At 42.4% G+C, this 26277-nt stretch overlaps 2 protein-coding genes across 11 annotated transcripts in view; one reads left to right on the top strand and one right to left on the bottom strand.

The window, feature by feature from the left end:
- Positions 1-8159, top strand: part of citb (citron rho-interacting serine/threonine kinase b) — a 47025-nt gene extending 38866 nt beyond the window's left edge. For 3 of the 5 annotated variants that reach the window (XM_017306645.1, XM_017306644.1, XM_017306648.1), the window contains 11 exons: positions 909-989; positions 1072-1207; positions 1559-1698; positions 1809-1901; positions 2951-3059; positions 3165-3293; positions 4646-4726; positions 4816-4894; positions 4982-5155; positions 6050-6338; positions 6997-8159. In XM_017306645.1, coding sequence (XP_017162134.1) covers positions 909-989; positions 1072-1207; positions 1559-1698; positions 1809-1901; positions 2951-3059; positions 3165-3293; positions 4646-4726; positions 4816-4894; positions 4982-5155; positions 6050-6338; positions 6997-7020 — 1335 coding nt within the window. In that variant the 3' untranslated portion in view covers positions 7021-8159. The other 2 variants (XM_017306646.1, XM_017306647.1) reach the window with 2 other exon arrangements.
- Positions 8160-8702: 543 nt separating this feature from the next.
- Positions 8703-26277, bottom strand: part of mtmr3 (myotubularin related protein 3) — a 38007-nt gene continuing 20432 nt past the window's right edge. For 2 of the 6 annotated variants that reach the window (XM_008417266.2, XM_008417264.2), the window contains 12 exons: positions 25604-25794; positions 24086-24217; positions 23823-23934; positions 22361-22556; positions 21124-21309; positions 20739-20909; positions 19173-19318; positions 16820-18281; positions 15908-16018; positions 15734-15822; positions 14467-14493; positions 8703-12651 (listed from right to left, as the gene is read on the bottom strand). In XM_008417266.2, coding sequence (XP_008415488.1) covers positions 12480-12651; positions 14467-14493; positions 15734-15822; positions 15908-16018; positions 16820-18281; positions 19173-19318; positions 20739-20909; positions 21124-21309; positions 22361-22556; positions 23823-23934; positions 24086-24217; positions 25604-25794 — 2995 coding nt within the window. In that variant the 3' untranslated portion in view covers positions 8703-12479. Of the gene's footprint in view, positions 12764-14466; positions 14494-15733; positions 15823-15907; positions 16019-16819; positions 18282-19172; positions 19319-20738; positions 20910-21123; positions 21310-22360; positions 22557-23822; positions 23935-24085; positions 24218-25603; positions 25795-26277 lie in introns of all 6 variants that reach the window. The other 4 variants (XM_008417268.2, XM_008417267.2, XM_008417269.2 and 1 more) reach the window with 3 other exon arrangements.

Raw genomic sequence — 26277 nt, forward strand, 5'->3', positions numbered from 1 at the left:
TTAACTTCTTTTTATTTCTCTTTCACACTGTCTATGTAAAGCCCCCCGGAAAACGTCCCAGTTAAACAAATCTAGGGGTGTGAGAATCCTTGTTAAATGACATCTTAACTAAAACTCTGAGGTGTGAGACGTTTTACTGAAGTCCTATAAGGGGTGCGGGTTTTAATGTTTTTATCTTTTTTAACCTTTTTTCTTTTTCTGAAAAAAAAGAAGAAAAAAAATTTTTAAAAATCTCTTTGTCTTTATAACTGTTTATTCACTCACATGCTGTTTTTATTTTAATTATGTAAAGCACTTTGAAATGCCTTGCTGCTGAAATGTGCTATACAAATAAAATGTGATTGATTGATTGATTAATTGATTGAACATAGGTGAGGAGGCCCAAAAACAATTTAAATATTGAGATTAGTCTCAAAAACATCATTTCAAAAATAGTTATACCTCCAGATGAAATATCAAATGTAAGAATATTTCTTCACTTAAACCCTGAAAGTCACAATCTATTTAAATTGGAATATTTTGAGAAATGCCTTTACAGAATATAGTAGGATTTTAACTAAACTTATTTTACTTCATTAGTAACACAAACCTTTTTCTTCAATTCCAGTTGAAGTTAGCATAAATGAAACATCAGCGTATGTGTGCCAGTAKAGAGGTGATCTCTGCTCCCAGTTCTTTGTTAAAACTCTGAAATCGGGTTAAACTCTGCGTTCTTTCCCAAATCACTTTGGAGTTTTATTTTCTACATTTCCTCTGAAATCGCCTTGTAACTGTTGTACTTATTTTTTTTTATTTTTGTTTTGTTTTGGAAGAAGACAGATTTGTGACTTGATCCCTCCTCTGACCCTGTAAACCTGCCGCTGCCCCTCTGGAGCTGACCGCTCACCTGTTTCTGTCTGATCTTACAGAAGCTGCTTGGAAACTCTCTGCTGAAGCTGGAGGGAGACGACAGACTGGATATTAACTGCACTCTTCCTCTAACGGATCAGGTACCAGATGTCATGACCCTGAATACAGGTCAAAAGTAGTTTTCCAACTAGCTGAGTAAGTGTGTGTCTGCCTGTTGTRTAGATCGTCCTGGTGGGGTCTGAGGAGGGGCTGTACGCTCTGAATGTCATCAAGAACTCACTGACTCACATCCCGGGTCTGGGATCCGTTTTTCAGATCCAGATCATCAAAGAGCAGGAGAAACTCCTGATGATTGTTGGTAACATGTCCGACTTTGGTTTTGCCTGTTGGTGCTCCGGCGAGCTCCGCTGGAGAATTTCAGTCCAGATGTTGTTGCTGGTAGAGGTCTTCTCAATGTGCACTATGTGCCTGGTAACGCGTTGTACTGCMCCTTTAAWTAAATAGCTGCTAAAATGATTCTGAGATGGACTAAATAAAGGCTAATAAAATATGATACCATACAGTTATAGTGAGGTATCATATTTTAACATGTGGGTGCACTCTTTTCATTATAAAGGACAGGAGACTCCTTAGAAACCAAAGACCTGTCTGTAACCTGTGGTTTGGTAATGTGTGTGTGTGCGTGTGTGTGTGTGTGTGTGCGCTGCAGGGGATGAGAGAGCTCTGTGTCTGGTGGAGATTAAGAGAGTGAAGCAGTCTCTGGCCCAGTCCCACCTGCCCAGCCAGACTGAACTTGCTCCCTACATCTTTGAGACGGTGAAAGGCTGCCATCTGTTTGCTGCTGGCAGGGTAAGTCTGCAGTTCACCATGCAGCAGGCTGTGTGTGTTTATGCACATGTGCTGCCACGGCGATGGGAAACTTGATCGCCGGACCTGACAGGTAAATGTTCTGCTTCCAGGTTGACAACGGGCCGTGTATATGCGCCGCGATGCCCAACAAGATYACCATACTGCGCTACAACGACAATCTCAACAAATACTGCATCCGCAAGGTGAGCTSAGGGTTTGGGAGAGAAACATGAMGTGTTTACTAATRATGGAGAGAGTGTGACAGGAATGAGTGGTTTGATGATGAAACTTAAAATCTTTTTGTACTTTAACACCCAGAAACTTCCTGAAGGAAGGTGTTTGTTCTGTGGAGTGCAAATTATGACCTGTGTATGTTCTGCAAATGTGTAAATATGCTGTATTACAACAATCTGTATTACAAAATACTGGAGGTGTTACAAAATGGTGATTTTTTTTTCTATCGTTGAACACAAATATGTACATAAAGATGTATACTGTAGTTTGATGGCTTTTATGGATTATAATTGCTATGGCTAATTGTAATCAGCAGATAGTACATTAATGTGGACATTCATATTYACTACTACATGAAACAGATTTTTATTTGGCATAAATAAAATATGTATAATGAAACCTCATTTTTAGGGTAAATGGGCAACAARGGAGGAATTTCCAGTACTTTGCAAATGTACAAATAATTGACATTATTTTATTATGGAGGTCAGTGTTCAGTAGTCATTACATCCTCCACATGTGACCAAGCTGCTGAGTTCTGATTAAATTTTTTAATCCAGGTGATCTSTCTTAGAATGGCCCAGYCAAAGTACAGACCTGAATCTAATTGAGAAATTGTGACAACACTGCCGTAAAACTGCCATTTACTGATGTTTTCCACTCACTAAGATTGAAATGAATGGACAAAAAGTTAATTGTCTAGATGGAATGAATGAGATAGAAACAAAAACTGATACAAACTTCCAARGACTTGCAGCTAAATTCTAGTTAGAAACTTTTACCTCACTGGGGTTGGATATTAATGCACGCCACACTAAAAGATTTTGATTTGTCAACAAAATCATTTGTATTCCTCTTAAAAACTTTGCCCTACATTGTGTTGATCTGTCTGAGGTTGTAATGTAGCAAAATGTGAAAAAGTTTAACACATTACGATCCTTGAATCTGACTTCAGTCCATAGCGTCTGGCCTCACTCCCGTTTCATTTTCTCGTTGTACAACATTTCTCGACTGACAGGAAATCGAAACTCTGGAGCCGTGCAGCTGCATCCATCTGACCAGCTACAGCATCATCATCGGCACCAACAAGTTCTACGAGATCGAGATGAAGCAGTATGTGCTCGAGGGTAAGAATGCAAACAAAGTGTGTGTGTGTGCGTGTGTGTGTGTGTGTGTTCTCTTCTGGAGACTGCAGGTAACCCTGAATCCCTCTGGTTCCTCCCGTCCTGCAGAGTTCCTGGACAAGAACGACGTGTCGCTGGCCTCGGCCGTGTTCGCAGCCTCTTCTCACAGCTTCCCCATCGCCATCTTACAGGTGGCCAGCAGCATGCAGAAGGAGGAATACCTTCTCTGTTTCCATGGTGAGTTCAAACACACACCGTCCTGTCACCAGGAACTGACAGAACATAAAATTATAAAAACATTATAGGTACACTGCGTTTTTACTGGGATGCAAATCTTGTGCTTTGCAGCTTCAGGTTTTTTTTTAATGATATCCATATAAGTAAAAAAAAAATTAAATATGTATGAATTACAACTGGATCAGAAATGATCCAGTTGAAGTGATGGGAGCAGATGTGCCTGAAATCATTTCCTTTCCTGAAACCACTTTGCATCAAAACAACTTGACATGCAGGAGGAAAGGTTGCTAAGAATGTTGCACATAGAGGATGAAAGTATTGATCAGTCTCCACCAGTGCAGAGCTTATTGGCAGCAAGTGGATCTGAGTCTGTAGCGGATAAAGACGATCTGTTAGTGGGAGGACAGGCAGAATCAGCTTTAGTCTAAAAAACAGTCAGAAGAAGAGAGGGCCAAAACTCTAAATATTCAAATACATTTGATGTATTTGCCAGTTGAATGAAATTATATGCTAAGTGTTGACAGGAATCAAAAAGATAAATGAAAATCACTCAAATACTGTTGAAGCTTCAAAACATTTAGAGGTAAACTGGGATGTGAAAGTGTTTAGTTTTTCTTCTCTCGCTCCTTCTGACACAGTTCAGGAATCTGCAGCTGGATGGAGATAACCAACATGTTCCACATASCAAGATTTAAAAAGATTCTGAAAACACAAAAATACACCGTCTGATCATTCTGATCGTTTACATTTATTATCAACAAGATGCCAGAGAAGTGCTGCTGCGTGGAGCTGCTCACTGCTGCTCAGCTGGCTCATAGAAAAAGCAGTTTGGTTCAGAAAACACAGACTGTCATGGCTTATCTTGAAACTGTACTAAAAAAAAAATACTATTCTGCCAGAAGATTTATTTTTAAATCTAAGTTGTGTTTTAGTATTTTTCAATTTGTACAAATAATTGTTGCCTCTGTGTTTTGAACAATTGATGTCAGATCATGTTATGCATTTTTATTTTGGATGCTTGTGCAAACTCTGACAAAGTAATGTTTTAATTCAGCATTAGAGGAGAGCGACAGGGACTTGGAATTTTATTGTGATRTTTTGTGTTGCTATTGTGATAAATATGAAAATGATGATTTAAAAAGAACTACCACTTCCGTTTTACGTAAAAGAAAAAGTGGTAGTTTGGCTGAATGGCTGTGAATTCTGCTCAGATCTGATGGTTCGTCATGGAAATCAAACCATCCTCAGCTCGTCATGTTTCTCAACATTTTCCCAGTGAACTGTTGGTGTCTATTGTCTTCACAACCACCATGGTTTTATTTCCTGTGGCTGTAACACATGTTTTGTGACAGAGTTTGGTTTATTTGTGGATTCGTACGGACGAAGAAGTCGGACCGATGAAATCAAGTGGAGCCGTGTGCCTCTGTCTTTTGGTAAGAGCAACTTTCATCCTGTTCGTTTCCTTTTTCTCTCAGCTCCGTCTGTCTTTATGTTGAATAACTGTGTGTGTCCTGTACTGCAGCCTACAGAGAGCCCTACCTGTTTGTCACCTACTTCAACTCCCTGGATGTGATTGAAGTCCAGGGACACGCAGCAGTGTGGTGAGGCAGATCAATCACTTCGTAACTCATCTAAAAGTCTTTGTGCTTGGCAGCTGGAAGCTCTTAAGACTCTGTTCATGTTTCCAGCCCCGCGGTGCTGGCCCACCTGGACATTCCCAACCCGCGCTACCTCGGCCCGGCCATCTCCTCTGGAGCCGTTTACCTGGCCTCCTCCTACCAGAGCAAGCTGAGGGTCATCTGCTGCAAGGGCAGCCTGATCAGAGAGTCTGGAGAGCTGCAGAGGACCGGSTCCAGCCGAGGGTCAGCTGACAGCACAACACATCGTTACCAAACACACAGACTCTCCATTTAAAGCTGCACTGTGTAACTGTTACAAACTYAMGTTTTCTCACAGACGTGTTAAAATCGTTGCTGACAGAAAGTCTATGGAAAACAGTTGAGCTCCTCCACCTCCGTCCAGTGCTGCTACTGCAGAAACACACAGTTTGCTGTCAGAAACCACCGTCTTAGGTCTATCAATCAAGCTCGTGTACGTGCTGCTAAATGTGCTAATGGTGAAGAAACAACTTACCGTAACAGAAGAACTGTTAGCCTGAGCATTCATGGCAGGTTATCTCTATACAARTGTTACTTATCGGTCGATATCAATAATTATTGATTAGAGTTTTGCTTTAATATCTGAAATACAGCTAAACTACGGGCATGGCCGTTTCTGATTTATTCACTGTTTTCATTCCATGCTGGGTTTTTTTATTATTATTATTTTATTGTTAAGTAGTTATGAAACTACTAAACTGCTGCTGTGCAAGTTACTCAACAGGTTGTTGCTAGGTAACCAAGGAGTGAGTTAATTGATGCCACCAATCTTGCTTAGCTTGGAAGTTGACAACTAAAATCTGCCTAAATCCCCCAGAATACTTTGCGGTTCTGGACCGGAGTTCAGTGAAATGATCTCCTGGACGTGTTAATCGATTGATATTGATCACATGTCTATCAAGATATATATTGTTATTGGCTTGTCATCCAACCCAACTGTGTCCATGGCAACGCTGAGCCATCTAACACCAAGTTAGGTGTTTTTTTTTATCACCAACATCTTTGTGGGTCAAAGGTCAGCTGACTGACATCTAAAGTTAATATGACAGGATCACGGTCAGGCAGTGAAGCCGTTCCTCTCTGCTCTGTCGTCTGCAGCAGCCCCAGTAAGCGAGGCCCCCCCACCTACACGGAGCACATCACCAAGCGCTTGACTTCGGGCCCCGGCAGCCATGACGGTTTGCACCGGGAGCCGAGCACCCCGCACCGTTACCGGGAGGGTCGCACAGAGTTCAGAAGAGACAAGTCTCCTGCTCGTCCCCTGGACAGAGAGAAGTCCCCCGGCAGGGTGCTGGACAGTCGCAGGGAGCGATCTCCTGGGAGATTTGGGGACAGCACTCGACTCCATGCTGGGTCCGTCCGGACACAGCTAGCCCCCGTTAACAAGGTCCGTATGGTGGGATCCCAGTGGTTCTGMAAACAGGCTGCCARGTGTTGCATGAAGCAGAAAACARGTGAAACATCCTGAATAAAGCAACATGAAGCACAGAGCCTCTCAGACATGTTTATGCTCCTTGAWCCGTTTTAATATAATACAATTCAACCAGACGAGAATTGTATTGGAGGTTGAGCAGCTAAAGCTTTTTCTTCTCCCAGAATGCTGTGCAGTTCTGGATCGGCGTTCATTGAATATTCTTCACATTGAATATTCTATCAGACATATTATCTACTGATATTGACCATGTGTCTATCGCAATATATATGGTTACTGATTTATTCCACAGCCTTTATATATATTTTTTGTTTTTACATTCATCTCTTGATTGAACATGACAGGGGCATCACTATACAACCGTAATGTTCCAGRTATTTTCTCCTGTGTTTAAGGTTCAAGGGACATGAAAACTTTTGAACTTCAGCAGTTTGAATGATCTTCCTCTATAATGTAATGTTACAGCAGTTTAATCCCATTTATCCTGATGTTAAAGTGTCCAACACTTTTATAAATGTTTGTTACAGCTGTTAATGCAATACTTATTCCTGTCTCAGTAAAAACTGCTTYTCCCAACTTTCCTGTCATATTTTTCTGTGTTGCTGGTTTGCAGGTCTGGGATCAGTCATCAGTGTGAGTCCTCCATGCTGCGAGTGACTGAAACCCTGGTTCCAGTGTGAGTTGAAGCACAGCGATCCACCATGTCTGAGGCCATCGCCTGTACATACTGCAGCCTGAGCTCCTGGATCAGCCTCACCGCAGCGGCAGGAGTCTCCTGTGACAATCCTCGTTCCAACATGTGCTTTCATGGACATTACCCCGCAGTAGGTCTGGTTGGCAGGGAGGTGGCGCTGTTCTCCAGGTTGTGAGAATCTTTTCTTATCTAATCCGCTGTACATATACGTGTGAGTTTTTATAAAGGGAACAGTCGGCTGGTGAAGCCATGTCTATTTTTTTTWAAAATAGTTTCTAAAGATGTTGCAGGGAGATTCGTAATGTTGTTGGCTGAGAAACAATATAATCCTCTCATTATGAATTATGACTTTAAGGTGTTTTTTTTCTTTCTCTGCTCCAAGAGTGAGACCAGATTTTATTTACCTAGAGAAAGCTCTTTGAGGGGCAACTCTTTGCACAGGAGATCAGGTTGAACAGGAGTTACAGACTTGCTCTCGTCACATGACCAGTCTTCTTACTTCAGACCAAACTGAAAGGTCCTCTTCACTAACTAGCCTTTGATATTTACATGCATATGACTGCTTTATTGACCGTCGTTGTCCGGCCTTACTAAAACAAGTAAGCAATGTTTTTGCTCAGAGTGTTCTTTGTGGTGTTTTTTTTGTTGTTTTTTTTAGCAAACCTACGATAAAATAACATGCAGCTCTGCCTCTTGATGCCGGACGTTGCACAGTCGAGCAGGTCCAGCCGCCTCCGCTTGCTCTTAGTCCGCCGCCGCYGCTGATTGTGGTACAGATGTCCCGTTTCTGTGCTGTGATATGAAGTCTAGTAACCGTCAGGAGGGTCATCACCTCCCCTCTCCCCGTGTTGTTTCTTTGGGCCAGTAAGGACACCTCCACTCTTCAACATCAGTGAGCATGACTTACTTAATAAAGCATTAGTTGCTTTTGGATCTTGATTTTTTTTTTCTTGGTTGTTCTCTTTTTGTCATGTAATCCACTTGACTTTGCATTTGGTAAGTAGGCATTGGTGTTAGTAACTTAAGATTTTCTTGATTTCCAAAGCTGTACAAGAGAACATGCATTAAACACGATCAAAGTATCTGTTGTCGTCTTTGATTCRCCAGCAGATATTCACAGGGTTCCAACATAACTCCAGACTTTTTTTTTTTACTTGAAATGTAAAAGTTCACTGTAGATTTGCAGCTGATGTTTGACTCAAACTATTAAGGAGCAAATATAATAGACGGATTGACAAACTGACAGATGAATGGATGAGTAAGTGGATAAACAGATAAACATGACTGGAACAGAGAAATATAAATGTTTTCAAATAATGTATCCAGACCTGGAGAATCCTTAATGGCAGGAGACACAGTGCCATTTTATATATACAAATTTCCACTTTGCAATTTGAGCAAATTTGCAGTTTATTTTTCTCCTTTTTTTTTTTTTTTTGGACTGGGAAGTTGGAGTTTTGAGTTTAACTGGAACGAAGCATTGGATTAAGAAATATTTATCTTGAAGTCAGCAGTCAGGCAGTTCCAGCAGGTGTTTGCTGATTGCAGCTCCTGTGGGCGTGGCACGTGGGAGACATTGTGATGGTAATTGTCTGTGAAAGCAGGAACCAGATAAAACCCATTGCTTTGGTTCAGCTAGTTTATTTTTCATTTGAATTCTACAACAATGTAATGCTCTATAAAGTAAATCCAACAAAACTAAATATCCAGACTGAACAAGGAGCACTTGTTGTTACAGGAAATTGCTATGTACAGCTACACACTCCTCTGACAGACAGAAGGTTCAAAGTGCTTATCAAACACAGAGGAGAAGAAGAAAAGAAGTAAAACCAACCAAAACATGACTGATCCCTTTGTGAGAGACCCGTAATAAACTGCTTGGCACCAGTCTCCACCAAGAGTCCCACTCACTCAGTCTCTCACAGCAATGCCTGACACACWCGCACACACACACACGTCCAGTGATTACTGGGCCGCTGCAGCGAAGCCTCCGATAGAGAATGTCGGCATAAGCTGAGAAGGATAAACATCGGCAGACCGAGAGGACTTCTTGGGATGGGGGGTGAGGGGGAGGGAGGTACAGCAACAAGTGTGTTGAGCGACACTCCTACACACAGCACCAGCTCTCACCATGCTCCTTTCAATACTGAGAAGCACAGCACTCGTTCAGTCGCAGCTGATCAGTGGCAGTGTCTACKTAATGTCGTGCAATATTCATCAATATACAGTTCACATTCATGGATTGTTTAAGATGGCGGTTCGTTACGCCTGCAGCGGGGAGGAAATCGGATGGTGTRAGGGAAGATTAAAGAGCTTWAGCCTCTCAAAGGCCTCTGAAAGCCAGAAAATACATTTCATTTCGTTTTGTTCCTTAGACCAATTGCTTTAAAAAAAACACGTTACATAGTGATAAATAAAATAGTTTGGAATGAGAATGACAGATTATCTCAAACAACATGTTAAAATTAAGAGTCCTCCGCTAACGGGCGTACACACAGTTCAATTAAAGCACATGCAGCACTCCCACCGGAGGGCAGCAGGAAAGCTAACGCACTGTTAGCAGCAGGTCCACTGCACGCGACTCTCATTTACACACGCAAACGCACCACGAGGCGTTCAGGACCCACACTCTCTTAGATCAGATACATTTGTGCACTTCAGCTGATGGAAATAAACATGCTGCTTCAGCACCCAACTAGGGCTGGGCGATATGACTTGGAAACAAAATCTCAGATTTTTATTTTCATACCAGTTCCTTTTTGCACTGATTTTATTGTCTCGCTTTCTGGTCTTACAAAGAAAATACTAATATTTTCAAAAAGTGGCTTTTATTTCAATCAGGCCTTCTGTGGGATGTCCGACGGAGTACAAGTATCAGGTTACGATCATTTTTAATTACAAGAATAGTCATAATATTAGCGAAATAAAAGCGACTTATTTTTTAACCAAAAGAATGTCTTAAAATTACAAGGGGGAGGGTCGTCATAGAGAAAAAAGCTTCCATAGTTAAAAATATCAGTCTGTGTGGTTCTTATAAATTAACCCAATCGTTTAAAAGTCAAAGCTGATGTGTCATTTCCTGATTAGAAAAAACAAAACTCAAGTAGAACTTCACGTGCTCAACATTCCTCCTTTTAAGTTTTTATTATTTTTCGGGGAAGTTATAAAATTACTACATTCTCCTAATTGTAAGACCCTATCCTTGACTGTATTCTTATGACTATTTTTGCAATTAAAAAAAACATACATAAAAGTTGAAGTCTGACGTCATGCTGTGGTGAAGTTGACCTGGATTCAAAGAAGCTGTAAAACACGCTTGTAAAGCACAATGAAATCACTCTGACTTATGGAAACTCAAGGAGCTCATTGGTGAAAAAAAAACTCGATTTTCTATAAATGTAATCTTTAAAAAAAATAAAATAAAAATCTATCGCCCAGCCCCATGTCTAAACAACAAAAAGACGATCATTGGGATGCTAATCTATTCTTTGAGGTTTGTACCTTTTTTTATTTTAAAAATCAACAAAACAGGAGAAAATGTATTGAACAATGACAAAAAAAAAAAAAAACAAGGCCTTTTTTGATGACAAACGTCACCGAGCATCTAGAAGTCAGGTGTGCGCGTGTATGAACAATTACAAAGTAGAGGTAGTGTGTGGAGATGGTCTGAATGGAGCCGTAAATCGAAGTTAAGATGAGATGCTTTGATTTTGGGTTCAGGCTGTTTGTTTTGGACCACTGTTTTCCCAGTGCATAGATGACGCTGACTACTGTTAACCCACTGAACGTTTCATTCAAGATGGCGCCCCTCCGCCCCGTCACGGACCCCACCGACAGATTAAACAAGGCAGCCAATCCTAAAAGAACGAGCCTGGCAGAATCAGTTCAGAACCATCTCTCACCCCCCTGATTATCCTGCAGCAATTGAATTATCTGGATTCCCAACAGCAATTTAACAACTCTTTAATAAATAACCTCCAAATAATAAATCGCATTTAAAGGAGAAAACCACTGCAGCATCAAAACAGGAAATCCTGTTTCTCTATAAAAAAAAAACAATCTGACAGGATGCATCTGACAGGATGCAAAATATAGGTATTTTTGTGCAATTTTAACAAAAGAGAACAAAGAAATAAAAAAAGAAATGTGACTAATTAAATGAGCCACTATTCAAGAATTCTATACAGTTTTCTCAAATGCTATATAGGTATCTGAATATATTATTTCATTCATCTATTTTACAAAAAGAAAAAAAAAGAAAAAAAGAGTGCGTCAGTGTGTGTGTATGCAAGGAGGTCATTGAATCGGATGCGCCGCAGAGAAGCTTTGCTGTCTGATCTCACAAAGAGCCCTTCCTCCTGCTGCTGGTCTCCCAGAGCAGCAGGAGTCGCTTCTGCAACACCCAAACGCTTCCTGACCGGATTTCCACCAGCAGAGTGACCACATGCTGGGAGCTAAAGGTTCAGTCCTGCCGTTTCACAGAGTTTCACTGCAAAAACACAAACTCTTAAGTACTTTTGGTCTAGTTTCTACTGCAAATATCTTTGTACATTTGAAACAAGACAGAAATTAACCTACAAGATGTGGGGACTTTTAATTAATATTGATGAAAATGCACAAGTTTCACTGGCAGATTAAATATGTTTTTTGTAAGTAAAATCTGATAATAAAACCAGCACTTTTCCCATTAATATTAAGGAATTATTGACTTAAAACAAGATCTTACATCAAGCTGGAGAGTAACCTGTAAGTTAGTTTTCACTTGTAAGACATTTCAGTAGAAACCAGACCAAGTTAGTTTGGTTTAACGCTCCTTAAGAAGCCTTCAAATCAGAGATTTCACTTGGAACAAAAGAACCAATTAGATGGAAAAATGTGCAAACCAGGAAAAAACAAAACAGTGGAGCCTGAATGGTGCCAGAGATTTCTTTACACCATTTGTGTGAAGATTTCTGAGACGGGGAGATTCTCTTTCCACTTGTTGGTTTGTTTTGTTTCTCGGTCCAGAGGRAAAACTTCAGCTCAGTGTAAGAAGTGACGTCTGCAGAAGCTCTGGGTGGCGGCGCGGTGCTGGAGCGGTCAGCTGTACGGAGCTCCGCACCAAGACTTGCTTCTCTCGGCACCTGGAAGTCCATTCTCGCTCCTTGAAGTGCAGTTTCCTCACTGCCACGCGCACACACACACACACACACACACATACACACCCTTCCAGACACCAACATTCAGAGTTCTTGTTGCGTAGCCAGCATGTCATCCTAAAAATATACACTTTAAACTCCAGATGGGCAACACACACCCCCACACACACACACGGGACATTCTGCGTAGCTTCCTGTGCTCCTGAGCGGTGCGTTTGTGTCGGCGGCTGGCGGCCCGACCCGGCCCGGCTCCTCTGYGCTCCGTCAGTTGGAGCTCGCCGCGATGGGTTTCTCGAGCTCGAGGTCGAGAGGAGCGGAGTTGAGCTGAAGGCTGCTGTAGCAGTTCTTACACACGCGGCACGGCTCGAACAGCTGCTGGCTTGGCACGGGGATCTTTTGGTCGCAACAGCTGGCGCAGAACACATTGCCGCAGTTCCTGCAGAGGGAGACAGAGGGCGATCACGTCCTCAGCTAGCAGGCATTTCTGAGGCTAAACAAGGCACGGTGGGTCTGAGCGATCAGCAGCTCCCGTTATCGTTCGTTTGGACCTGCAACACACGGTGAAACAGGCAGGAACACAAAACACACAGGARCATCACTGAAATATCGCCACAAGTTCTGACATGAAGCAGAGGAACAGCTAAACTATCGGCTCAGATGAGGACGGAGACGGACAGAGGAGTCAGATCGCTTTCTGTTTCATAGCCAGGATCAGAAACTCAAAGTTTTTTGGTTTTTTTCTGCACCATAATAAAACTTTTCATTATAAACTGAGTTTTAACTAAAAYGAGTTTTAAGGCCAGTTTTAGTCTTTCATGGAACATGCAGAATTTGGGAATGTTGGAAACCGTGGTAACAGTAAGGATATACATTCTATGGAGAACACACAAGACTACGACCGAAACGATTAATCGCAATTAATCGATTATTGAAATAATCGTCAAATAATTTACTAACTGATTAATCATTAGCTGGAGGATACCGATTCAAAAAGGGTCATTTGCAGGAAGACAACACAAAACTATAATATATTTATATACATTTTCATTTAAAAAAATAAACCATGTAAATTTGTTCTACCTCATGTGGAGCGAAGCAGCATGTTGATGTTAGAAGTAGTTTTTAGGTTCAGATGCATTCTTTGCTAAAACATAGCTAATGGAATGCTACATTGTTGCATTGAGAAATAAAATAATTATTTTCTTATTTTAAAAAGGGATTTATTTAATATATTGCAAATATGGCAAAAAAAATTTTTAGAATGTGGCAATTTTTAAAAATCTGATTAATCGATTAATGGTTGGAATAATCGATTACTAAAAATCATCATCAGCTGATCACGAGACTGTAGTTTTTGTAATGCTAGCTGGATTACTTGGACTAATTACTCATTTAAATGGCTAAAAAACAGCTTAAAATATCTGCTCAGTCAGTTTTACTTTGTTTTCCAACAGTAAATCTGTTTCACAAAGCAACATGACCTTTGCTCCAACTATAAATTATTACTTGTTAGTACAGTTAAAACAAAATCTATTTTTTTTAATAAATACTTGTATTCTAGTTCTGAAATAGAAAAAAAACAGAATCARTTGAAATCAGTATTTGACAAGAGAAAGATGACAACCGGAGACTGGCCAGTAAGCGAGACAGACGCCAACACTCAGATCCCCATGCTCACATTCAGATGTCAGGCCATGCACACACACCTACACACACTGTGGTGCTTCCTGAACTGAACTGAACCGCAGTAAAATAAAGAAAAAAAATTTACTTCTGGGTCTCCGGTTTTTTTTAATTAAGTGATGGCAGCAGCTCTGGGTGCCATGCTGTGGAGCTGGAAGGGGGTGGGACATGCTGCCGGGGCAACTGGATGCTGATGTGCCGCTATGGTGGGTTGAGGCTGAGGCAGTCCACTTCTGTTCTGGTTAGCAAATCAATTTCTCTCATAAACTTAAAAAAAATGAAAAAGAAAAAAAATCAGCCTTCGACCAATCACAGCTGGCCTGGTCACAGCGCCATGCTTTCACTTACAGCCAGCTAAAAACAAAACACTCTGTGGAACCGTACAGCAGGACGGAAAGTCTGCTGTCAGAAATCAGCACGTCCCTGTGAAGCTACTGATCAGTTTAAAAAAAAAAAAAAAATCAACCAAAACGGAGCAGGTGAGGACAARGGGGTGTGAGGGGGAGGGGCTTGGATTAGGATTAGGAGGAGCAGGGTGCAGCGGTGGGAGGGTTGGGCGGGATCTCACCAGACCTCCTGGACTGCCTCTCTGCCACTGTAGAGAAGAGGGGCAGACGATGGGTAAGAGCTGCTGGAGCAGCGCAGAAAACATGAGCACAGCAACAACACACTTCCTGCTCAGCGCTTAGGTTAGGAGGAGTGACGACAACCAGCSGTTTCTGAATCCACATCCTGACCAAACATGGTCCTTTATCWAAAAAACYCARAAAMAACAAGACTTCCTAAATATCTCACATAGAGACGAATCAAAACGGCAGCGCTTCGATCCACCGAAACATGGTTCTGAATATGAGGGCATCGTGCCTCTCCAAAACAGTTCAACTCAAACCAACAACCAGTTTCCTTGGCRCTGACAAAGGAAACCAAAAGTTGTACAATAAGACGCTATATAGATGAAGCTACAGTCTGATAAMAACATCTATCTTTAGTAATTAAAGGAAATTCTTGGAACAGCAGTTCTACTTTTTGAACCTTGACAACCAAATGAATTTTTAGCGACAGACCAAGAGAAAATAGTGAATCGGTGAAGTGAAACAAAAAGAGCAGCTTTTTTATTAAACTATTTTAGCTTTAAATACAGCAGAGGGGTAAGTCCACCTATTGGGGATGCATCTGTAAGAAAATCTGAGCCGATATTGATATCCAATATTTACAGATATACAATATCTGTATATATTTGACATCTTGGACAAAAAAAAAAAAAAAGCAAAAAAACACAGCTGACCTCACCATTACATCTCTGCTTCAGGTAAATACCCACAATCCTGTGCTGTATCACTGTTAGTCACATGACCAACCTCCTGCTCATCCCGTCCAGAACCAAACGGCAACAAGAGAGAATCAAATCTCGGTTTTATTCATTGGAGTGATAGCAATGTATTAAAAAATGACCAATATAAATAGAGACATCTGTGTGAATGACTAATATCGGCTAATAAAGAACATCCCTGATTATTATTTTCACACACTTTTAAAATTTCGTATTATTTTTCCTTCCACTTCACAACCAAGTGCTGCTGTATGACGGCCTGCCGCATACAGACACAATGAAACACACTGAAGTGGAAGAAACAACTAAATATAACATGTTTTACATGAATGTCCTGACCAGGGCATTTTGAGACTGGTACATTTCAGTCAAAGTGTTTCTATAGCAACGACCAAAAGCTCAACAAATACAGGAGATATTCACTGGACGTCATTATTTGACATCACTGGTATCCCGGCGGTACTGTTTGGTTGGAGGTGAGGCGGTCAGTGGGAGTCCAGCTCACCTGCAGTGATGCTTCCTGGTGGCCAACCAGAAGCGGCTCTCGCAGCCGTAGCACTGAGCAGCCAGGTGGTCAGGGTACCAGCGAGTGACCTGCAGCAAGCACACAGAGCCGTTCACAGCTCCCATCTACGGAGTTCTGGGTGGTCTCCATGGTGACGGAGTGGTTCTTGCTCACCTCCGTGTCCTGCTTGTCCACCTGCTCCCAGCTGGCCTCTGAGAAGAGCTCCGTGCTGCAGCGGGACAAGCAGTTTGGGTCCAGGTTGTACTCCGAGTCGGTCATTGAGGTCTGGACAGAAAGAGACGTGAGCTGAGTTTACATCCACCATAAAAACTGTGGAAATTGAAATTACAAAAATAAATTTGCTTAATAAAAACACCCCAATTTCTAAAAAAATAAAAATAAATTTTTTTGCAAAAAGTTTTTGAGCTGGGATGAGGTGGTTTTTTAGTCATATCCATGTATTTCACAAAGCTGCAATGGAAACATCCAGCTGCTGGTCATGCAAATCAGGTGACCAGCAGCTGGATGAGTCTACTGGCGAAAACGTCAGAGACGACAACAGGAAGTGGTAGGAGAAAGATGGTTTGTCTTTGTTTTGAACAATGTGCAGCTGGCTCCTCCAGAGCTGTCACAGCTTCACACAGCTCATAGAAAGTTGTGCATCATTCTACAGTGAAGAATCCATAACTCTTCTGTAAAATTGCCAACTACAGCTTCATCAAATGCCGCATATGAAGCTGCTCCAAAGTTGAAGAGGTTTATTGCGCCAACGCCTGAATAAGACGCAGACGTTACTCTGATGGCTGATAGATGATGAGCACTGACACCACGGCTGAATTATGAATATATATCATGTAACTGTTTACTTCAGTGGCTGCCATAATTTTTAATGACTTATCCTGTGAATTAGCTTATTCATGTGTGATTTTAATGTACTTTCTTAATGGAAAAACTGCACCTGCACAGTTTTGGGGTTTTTTTTTGACACTGGCAGAATGTAGACAAAGATTTGTGCACATTTTTAATAAAAACAGTATGGAAAGTTACATTTTTCTCTAAAGAGTAACAGGCAGAGCAGCGTCTCACCACTTCATCACCCACATCTCCATTGATCCGGTGCGATCCGGCGTGTTGCTGGTTCTCCAGGCGACTCCACAGCTCCTGCACCTGCTTCTTCAGCGTCTCCACCTCCATCTGGTGCCCCGCCTCGATCTGCCTCAGCCTCTGCTGGATGGCGTCCGTGTGCAACGTGAGCCCGTCGTCGTCCAGGTGGCTGCGGGTCGGCTGCTCCGGGCTGACGGCGGCCCGGCTGGGAGCAGCGTGGCAGCAGCGGTGCTGCAGGCAGATGCCCCGTGGATGGAGGACCAGGGAGTTGCAGCTGGCCAGAGAAACCTGTCGGCTGAGCGGGGCCCGCTCCCCGTTCCCTTTGGCCCAGTGCGGTCCTACGCTGGGGTCTCCGTCGGAGCAGTCTCCGTTGTAAAGCCCTTCCCTGCTTAGCTCAGCACTGGCAGACTGAAAGGCACTGACTGAGGCATGCTTGCTGCCCCCGTTTAAAGTTCTGCTAAAGCCGGGCTCGGCCGCCTCCCTGTCCTTCCTGAAGCCGGGGTGTTGGCTCCTGCCGTCGCCGTGCGGCTGACGGTTGGGTAAAACACTTGGCTGTCCAGGAAGAAGCTCCAGCTTGCTGCAGGCTTCTTCGGTTAAAGTCTCTGTGGAGCTCTCCATCAAGGACACCTTCTTGTCCAGCGGCTCATCCGATTCTGAGACGCCGTGCTCGGGTTCTGAAGAGGGACCGGCCTCGTCTATGTCCTGCTCCTCTGATGACCCACCCACAAAGCCGTTAGTAACGGCTCTATGGGATTCGGACAGCGGCTGCTCTCCAGAGGTAGACTCTTCTCCAACAGCAGAGCAGTTAATGCTCTCCTCCACAGCGCCCTCTGGTGTTTGAGTTTGGTCGTTTGGCTGCTGATGGAGTTCCTGTTCCTCCTGTGAAGGCAGAGGAGCAGAATTCCCATCGTCCTCAGCCTCCATCTCGCTGCTGTCAGGATGGTGACCGTTTGTAACTATTTCTCTCTGCGTCTCCGTTGTTGGAGTTTCCCCCTCACTTTCAACTTCCTTCTTCACTTCTGTGTGAGCAGCAGCAGCAGGTCTCTGCCCCTGTAAATCTGCTCCCGTTTCCTGCGTGGCTTCCTGTAGGATGTTCTCCATTTGCCCCTCAGCCATGCCGACCACCACAGAGAGCTCCGCCTCCTCCGCTCCCCCCTCTGGGCTGACCAGGGGGTCCTGTTGGAACGCGGCCTGGAATTCGTGGGGCTGCTGGTCGTCGCCCAGCTCCGACTGCTGTCCGTCCGTACACGGCCCCTCTCCGCCGGCTTGCAGCTCCTGACTGGCCCCTCCCTCAGGGCCCACCGCCATGTTGAGCTCCAGAGAGCGCCGGTGGTCCTGCCACTTCTCGTTGAGGCTCGGGTCACTGGAGCGCCGGTTGGGAGCCAGCGTGCTTCCCAGCTCACACGCACTGGGCAGGTTGTCAAAAGAGCGAGTTTTTGTTCGTCTAAACAGAAAATGAGGAAAACAATTCAGCGGTGAAAACACAATTAAACCGTCTCAGCACTTCTGGCTAAGATTTGCAGACCAAGTATTTGTGTCAACCAATCAGCTTCATCAAAACATGAAAAAGGCAAAAGATTATAATAGGAACACAGACTGTCTTTTTAAATACTCTTGCAGCCCAAAATGGTCTTAATGATGCATTAAGACCATTAGTGCCTTGCAGAAATATTTATAGATATCTTAACTATAGACAGGACTTTTTATTAAATAGATTTGAATTTATTTAATAAATGTAATCTTCACAAATTAATCCACTTTTTTCCAGTCGTGCATTTCTGGTGTGCCTGTAAATCTGATGAACAAGGAACATCCACAAACAGTGATGGGTGATGAAGCTGCTTGTTTTAAGACCCATCGGCTGATTACTTCATCCAGGTGCAAATAAAATGATGTTTTTTTTGTAATGAAATGGTTTTATGTTTGCCTGTTTTAAGAATCTTTAGTTGTTGTTCCATTATGATGTCTTCCAAAAATACATCACTAACTAGTCCAATTTCCTGTCAACTTTTCACATGTTTTAACACAGTGAGCTGCTAGTGGTTTCCACCAGGCTCAGCAGCTTTTCTAGAGGAAACCCTGTATAATAAATTATTTCCAAGTATCTGTTTAGAAAAAAACCTGCAACATTTTAAATGCAGTTTCAGATGAACCTTTGCAAGGCACTGCATGACTGCTGGGCGACATAAAGCTGCTGTGAGGTCTGGTAAAAGCAACGTCAAGAAGCAGAAGGGTTGTTAAGCCGGGACCCTCTGGCTGTTGGGAGTCCTCGGTTTGTGTTTATCTTACATGAAGCAGGAAGTGGGGGGGTCGGGTGCCAACGCGCCAGGCTCACCTGCCCAGAGGCGCATCCTCCGGGTTGACACCGGGCACAGGGTAGGGAGCACAGGAGTCGTCGGAGGGGGTGGTGGGAGAGGAGCTGGGCAGGTAAACTGCGGTCCACAGCATCAGGTTCCGCACATGACAAACTGGGTGGAGAACCTGCGAGCAGAACAAACCCACCCACCAAATTGGATCACTGGATATAAAAGTAGAAGTCTTAAAAGTCCCAACATTCTCATGTGTACCTCATTCAGCTGAGGTCGGCAAAAGGTCCGTTTTTACACCCAAGTACGCGTTATCGCAAAGTAAACTACTTGGTGGGAAACGGTGTTCAGAGCTAACCATTTTGTATGCGACACCGAGCTGAAAATGTTGAGTCAGCGTAACCAGTGTAGCACAAAGAGCAACTGCTGCTCTTTGTGCTACATTCATAGGTGTGTGACCGCTGCCCTGGTTAGAGTTCAGATCAGGCCTGAAAAATCCGACCCACCCAAGACGCTGTGTAAGAGTCCAGTCTGACTAATTACCTTCAATTAGAGGCCTGAACCCAAAGTAAACTTTACGTATTGTTTTAATTCTGATTTTACTGCTTTTATTGAAGTGAGAAGTGTAACTTCTCCCATATTTAGCTTTAGTTTAACCTCTTCCAGCTCCATCTTGTCGCGTGTTGTAACCACAGTGAGTCGAGTACAAATCACACGTCTGGGATGTGTGACTGAACAGATCACATATCTGCTGCTGCTGCTGCTGCAGCAGAGCAGGGTGGAGCCGCGCATGCAGGCAGTGCGCTGCGCTTGTTACAGTCTGATTAACTTCTGCATCCTACTTACTTACTTCATTTCCTCAACAGGTTCAACTATCAACACTGTAGTAAGTAGATTTATATTATGCATTTTTGTTCAGTTCTCTCTGTGTATTTCAGGCTCATTAAATGCGCCACACAAGCCTGACCCGACAATTAAGCAAATAATTCTGATCTGACCCAGTAAGATTGCTGGGTCAGGACCATAAACAGTAATTTTAGCCATGAAGGAAAAGAAATTGGGCTAGGTAGCCAAAAAGCTCTTCAGTCTTACTAGTACCCATTTGGAAATGAAATGAAAGAATCCGTCATGAGAAACATATGCAGGACTGACTATGAAATCTCAACTGTGAGCGGACAGTAATTCTGAGCGCGTGGGAGCCTTCAGATGGAAGTCTGAACAAGATGTGACAAGAACGTCTGCATTGTCAGAATATTGTTTTCAAATTTGCTAAAGGGGGAATTTCACTGCCTACAATAACAGCAACCACAACAATGCAACACTTGGAAGGCTGAAAAACAGACTTTAAATCAAGTTTGAAAGCAGAACAATTAGCAATAAATCTAGAACGCTGTGAAAGTCAAGACTATGGTTTCATCCTGTCTGTTTACGGACTCCACAGTCATACGTTTCTCATGCTTCGTCTTGTCGGGCTTTAATCAACGTTCCTGTGAGTGAAACAGGCTGAGAGGTCTCTAGAGATGCAGGGTGAAAACACACAGAGCACCGAGGCCCCGGCCCCGGGCCCCTGGAGGAGATGAGCGGGTGAGACGTACGGTTTCAGAGTGGGCGGAGTACAGCATGTTCCTCAGAGTGCGATTGGCTGGCCGCAGCAGCGACCACACAGAGCAGGTTCTCTCCTGAACGTGTCGGTCCTTCCTCTCCTTGCCGCTGTTGCACAGGAAGGTGCCAAACAGACAGGAGTAGGTGTGCTGCACCAGCTTCACCTGCGCACACACACACATACACACATGCTGACATGCACAGGCTTGTAAACAATCCATCGCAAGTGTACAGATCAAAAGAAGTTTTCTTAGTGTTATTAACACTCCCTGAAGGGAACTGAGATGTGTGGTGATTAGAGGAAAACCATCCTCACTTCTAGACAGGAAGACATTCAGAAGTGGTGGAAACAATATGGACTAGCAGAGGAGCTCGTACCAGGAAGGCCTCGTTGAACTCGAAGGAGCATGGGAACTGCCTCTGCAGCTGATGAACGCAGTCCAGCCACTGCAGGAAGACGGGGCAGCGCTCGTTCAGGTCCTCAGAGTTCTCCCCATGACCACAGCGGTCTGCAAACTTATGGCCAAAGTCCAGCCATTCCGTTTCCACCAAAACCTGGAAGCCCTGCGCAAACGCATCACACCTTTTCACTTGTAGGAAACAACTAGAAAAAAGAATCTGACCCTTTTTGTGTCATAAGTTGCATTTTGTATGGAAAATTCTGCCAAAGTGAGCATTTTAGCCTGCAGAAGTTTAAATAAATTAAATTCTTCTATTTTTATAAAGCATTACTGATTTATGTCTGTCCACCAAAGGCACAGTAAAGGTCCTTTTGGTGAAATTCATAAATGATCCTTAAAACAGCTCTGACCAACAAATAATTGATCAATTTCATTCAAAGGGACCATATTATATATTTTCCAGGTGTATATATATATATATATATATATCTCAAGCATGACTTAAAAAAATGTGACTGTAATTCCACACATTGGTGACAATTTTTTTTTATCATTCTTGAGCAGCAGTTTGGGGGCCGTACTGAGCAAGCTGCAGAAATGTATAACAAAATCTAAAAATCTCACTTCTCACTAAATTTAGTCTCAGTAGAATTTCTGCAAAGCTAACACAGATTGTTTTAAACAGAGTAAAGTTATCAACAGAAGATCAGACAAACGCACCACGTTCAACACCACTGATTTGGTTTTGCTGCCGAAACATGTTGCTGCAGATAACCCGTAAAAAGAATGGAGGATGTTTTGTTGATTTAACGATATAACAGAACACAAATAAACCTATTGCTGCTGTGTGTGTGTGTGTGTGTGTGGTGGTGGTGGTGGTGGTGGTGGTGGGGGGGGGGCGGTGCGCTTGTGAATGATTTAGTCCAGACTTGTGTAGTATTCAAGGTATTACCTGTAAAAATAAAACCAGTTGATGACCGGAATCTGACACCAGATCCTGGCAGAAACTCAAACTGAACTCACTTTGTTGTTCTGACATTGTCGATGTTTTTGTTTATAAATGAAAATCTGAACAGCCTAAAATGGGCAGGTCAGAGTTTTAGAAAAACTCGGTAATCTGTCATAAAGTGATGATCAGTACATCACTACTGTTCATCTGTAACTTCCTACTTCAAACACTTGTAGAAGTGTAAAGGAAATGGGAGCATCAGTACCTCGATGGTGCGATAGTACGGGTCCAAGAGCAGCTTGGACAGAGCAACAATCTGCGGTGTGCGGTCCCAGCCGTCGGAGCAATGCACCAGGACGGGCCGGTGGTCTCTGTCCACTGCATTGACCACCAGCAGGGCCGCCTTCAGCAGCAGAGACAAGTGCTGCAGCCATTTGGTGCTCTCCAGCGCAGACAGCCAGCTGGGGAGACGGCAAAGGAGAAAAACTTTGAGCAACCGCTTTAATCTCTCAAGGACAGTCAGAGAGCACAGATCAGTACAATTCATTCCTCAAATCAGGCGTTTTAAAAGGCCAACTTAATGGGACCAAACAATGAAAAGCAAAACAAACAGCAAATTTCATAGAAAAAAAATATATAAACAGTTTTCACGCTTTAATTTTACAATGTTTCTGATTTAAATCCAGAGCTGGAGATTTAGTATTCAAAAGAAAAAATTAAGCACAGATTCTGGATTTAGATTTAAAACTATAAGACTTTCTAAATATGTTGCTCCGGTGTTTAATTAGATATTAATATCTGATGCTGGAAAAAAATCTAGATTTGGTACTTATGACAAGGGCAGATCTATTGAGTCTAATTCTATGCTCTGAGCATGCTTTATTATTTATATTATATTTAGAATTCCTAAATGCACTTTCTGAACCATTTGAAACATTTGTTTCAATTTATTTTGCATGTCTGACCAACGGAGTCAACCTATTGTTTTTGTCATTTTCAGTTTCTTTATTATTTATTTTACATTGACTCCTAATTCCACTGACTGAACAAATTAAAGTTGTTTTTACATGTTTGACCAAACTTGTGAAGCTACTGGTGTATTTAAGTGAGCTGTTCTGGTGCAGAGTTACCTTGTATATTTATAATTCAGTACATTTACGTCTGTGTTTAAGAAAAGAAAAGTTCAGCACTGTTTTTTTTTGTTTTGGATCATCTGATTCTAAACCTCAGATATCCGTTTCGGTATCGGAAGTGAAAAAAGTGGATTGGTGCATCCCTCTGCTTAATTTTGTGCACCTTTAGAGAATTATTCAGAACCCTACAGACACATTCAAACATAAGTTAGAGTCCATTACTTTCCCCAAAATAAAGCACATCTAGAATAACCCTGACTGTGAAGACATTTCTGACCTCATGACTGGATTCTACAACCTTCTCCTGCAGCAGTGCAGTTTAATTACACATCAACCTGGAGTTAACTTGGAAAGTTCAAATGGAAAGAGATCCTCTTCCTGGGCTGGGGCCAGGCTCTAAATCAGGCACAGATGTCTGAGCTAGGCCATAACACAACAGTGATTACTAGGTACCTCCAGCAGGCAAAGCTGTGCTGCAGTTGTAATCTCAGCCTGTATGGTCATAATGTTGTGTCTAGAGGAGTCTGAAAGCACTGCTGGAGGGAACTGTAATTAAACATAAAGGGAAGAAGAAGTAAAAAGAAAAAAACATACTTGGCTGGGTCAGGCATCTGAGTGCAGAGGAAACGTAGTGACTGGAAACTCTTGCGGATGGAGTGAATGTTGGCCATTCCCATGAACACAACCTCACAGTTGGGATAGTACTCTGGGGGAAAAAAAAGAAAAGAAAGACAGACAAAAACCCGTTTAATTTTAGCACAAAGAACAATCGCATTTGTGGCTAAGTGAGCTTCTGATTCTGCAGCATGCATTGACCTAAATCTGCTTGAAACCTTAAACCGAGACACAAAGCCTACCTGGGCACTCGCAGCCTCCCCCCTTGGCCCTGTTAGCCACTGCCGCTGCGTACGACCTAGCATCCAGGATCAGCAGCTTGTGGGGCTGGATGGCCAGAGTCTCCACCTCTGAACTGTTGGTCATGGAGGATTCTGGGGAAAAAAGGAGTTATCGTAGTTTTATCAAGATTTAATAGAAATATTTAGAATGTTGCTAAAAACATTGCTATTCCAAAAACATGCTTGAATTGCCTTGCAAAGGAATTCAGAAACTTTGAAATTTTTACCAGTTGATTACATTTATAGCCACAAACTAACACATTGTCTTAAGATTTTATGTGGGGGAAAAAACAAAGTGTGAAGGGAAAGAAAAATAATTAATCACAATTCACTCATAAACGTTATGTATTCATTTGGATTTTTATTCTGAAAAATCAGGAATATTTATCCAAACCATTTTCACATTTAGAGACTGAAATGTTTTGCACCATTCTTCTTTTGTAAAATAAGAATTATTTGCAAAAGTAAGAAAATAAAATGAGAATTATTTCATAAAACATCATTACAATTTCAAAGTCTTGTCCTGTAACTCAATTAGCTTTGGGTTTGGACTTTGAATGGGCCATGCAAACACATGGATATGATTTGATTTAAACCATTCAATCCTCAGTGAGACATTCAAAGCTTAGGATATTGTTTTCCTCATTGAAAAAAAAAAAAGAAAAGAAAAAAAAAGATTTTATCTTTAAGTAAAATTAAATGTTTTATAACTCATATCATCCAAGTAAATTCAAAGAGCTGTTCAGGATGATCCATTATGATGATTTGAACTTCCTGTTTGGTCCTGCTCTGAATCAATGAAGCCTCTTTCTCAGCTACTCTGGGATTTGGGGTTATAGTTCAGATATTATATGAGCTTTTAAGATACTTATCAGCTGCTCCCAGCTGTAAAAACAATACCTTGTTGCCACGGTTACATATCATAACAACTGTTCGAAAGTAAAACGTAAGACCAAAAATCCTTCCTACTGCCAGCATCCAAAGCCAGCAACAAAAGCAACTCCTTCAAGACATTTATGAACAATGACTTAATAACCTAATTAAAGCATAATGTGACTTTAATTAGCAACCGAATGCAATTACTTTTACTTTTGTTTTTTTGATACCATTGAATGGCACACTTCATATATTTTTGTTTGCAAAGGTTTTGATCGCTTTTAAAAGCCATAAATCATTTTTCTTGAAGTAGTTTAAGGAAAAATATTCCAACAAGTTTTATTTTGCTTTCCAAAAACAAAATGCAAAAATGTTGAGATGGTATGAATAGTTTTGCAAGGCTCTGTAATTAAACTACAGTATGCATTTATGGACCTTCAATCTAAACCAACACATTATTACTGAGATGCGTGTTTGAGTCAGCCAGCTGCTACAGACAAGCTCCAGCAGGTAGGCTTGCACAAGTTCTGCTGATAGCAGGCCGCTGTGGTGAATGTGTGTGAGGATAACAGCAGCGCATCTCATCAGTAAAAACCCTTGTACCAAAATCAGTGTCGGGCAGGTCTGAGCCGTTGGTGTAGCTGCCGTTGGGAAGATGCTTGCGGCCGCTGCTGTCCACGGCGCAGGCCTTGGCGATGGACTGCACCAAGTGCTCGTCGTCGGCATTCCTCCATCCCCACCAGCTGACTTCTGGCTGGCCGCAGCGGGCGATCACAGCGCCGGTGCTCTGGTGCCTGCATGGGAAGGGAAAAAAAATTAAAATACATAAGCCACGGATTACAGAGCTGAACAAGGAATCTATGATTTTATCAAGAAAACTGTATTTACAGTACTGCTATGAACAGCCACACAAGTTAGAGTCAATATTCAAACACAGAGCAGCTTGGAGACAATGGTTGGGTGATAAAACAATGATATATATCGCCATAGAAATGTGATAAGAAAAAAAAAAAAGACAGACAGTATGTTGATAATGTTGCTGAACTCTTATCCAGAACCCCAAGGCATTCTGGGGGATGTAGGCAGAGGAAAGGCTTTGGCTGCTTGACCTCTCACAGCCGGCTAAGGAAGGTTGGTGGCATCAACTAAACTCACTCACTCAGGTTACCTAGCAACAACCTGCTTTACATGTGCAGCAGCAGATTCATGTTGCCCCCAGCAAAAACAAAAGAAAAAAATAAACGGATTTGGGTCACTTCAGGCTGCAGTGTGAACAT

The sequence above is a fragment of the Poecilia reticulata genome, linkage group LG9, assembly GCF_000633615.1.
Source record: "Poecilia reticulata strain Guanapo linkage group LG9, Guppy_female_1.0+MT, whole genome shotgun sequence".
In the NCBI taxonomy this organism is placed as follows: Eukaryota; Metazoa; Chordata; class Actinopteri; order Cyprinodontiformes; family Poeciliidae; genus Poecilia; species Poecilia reticulata.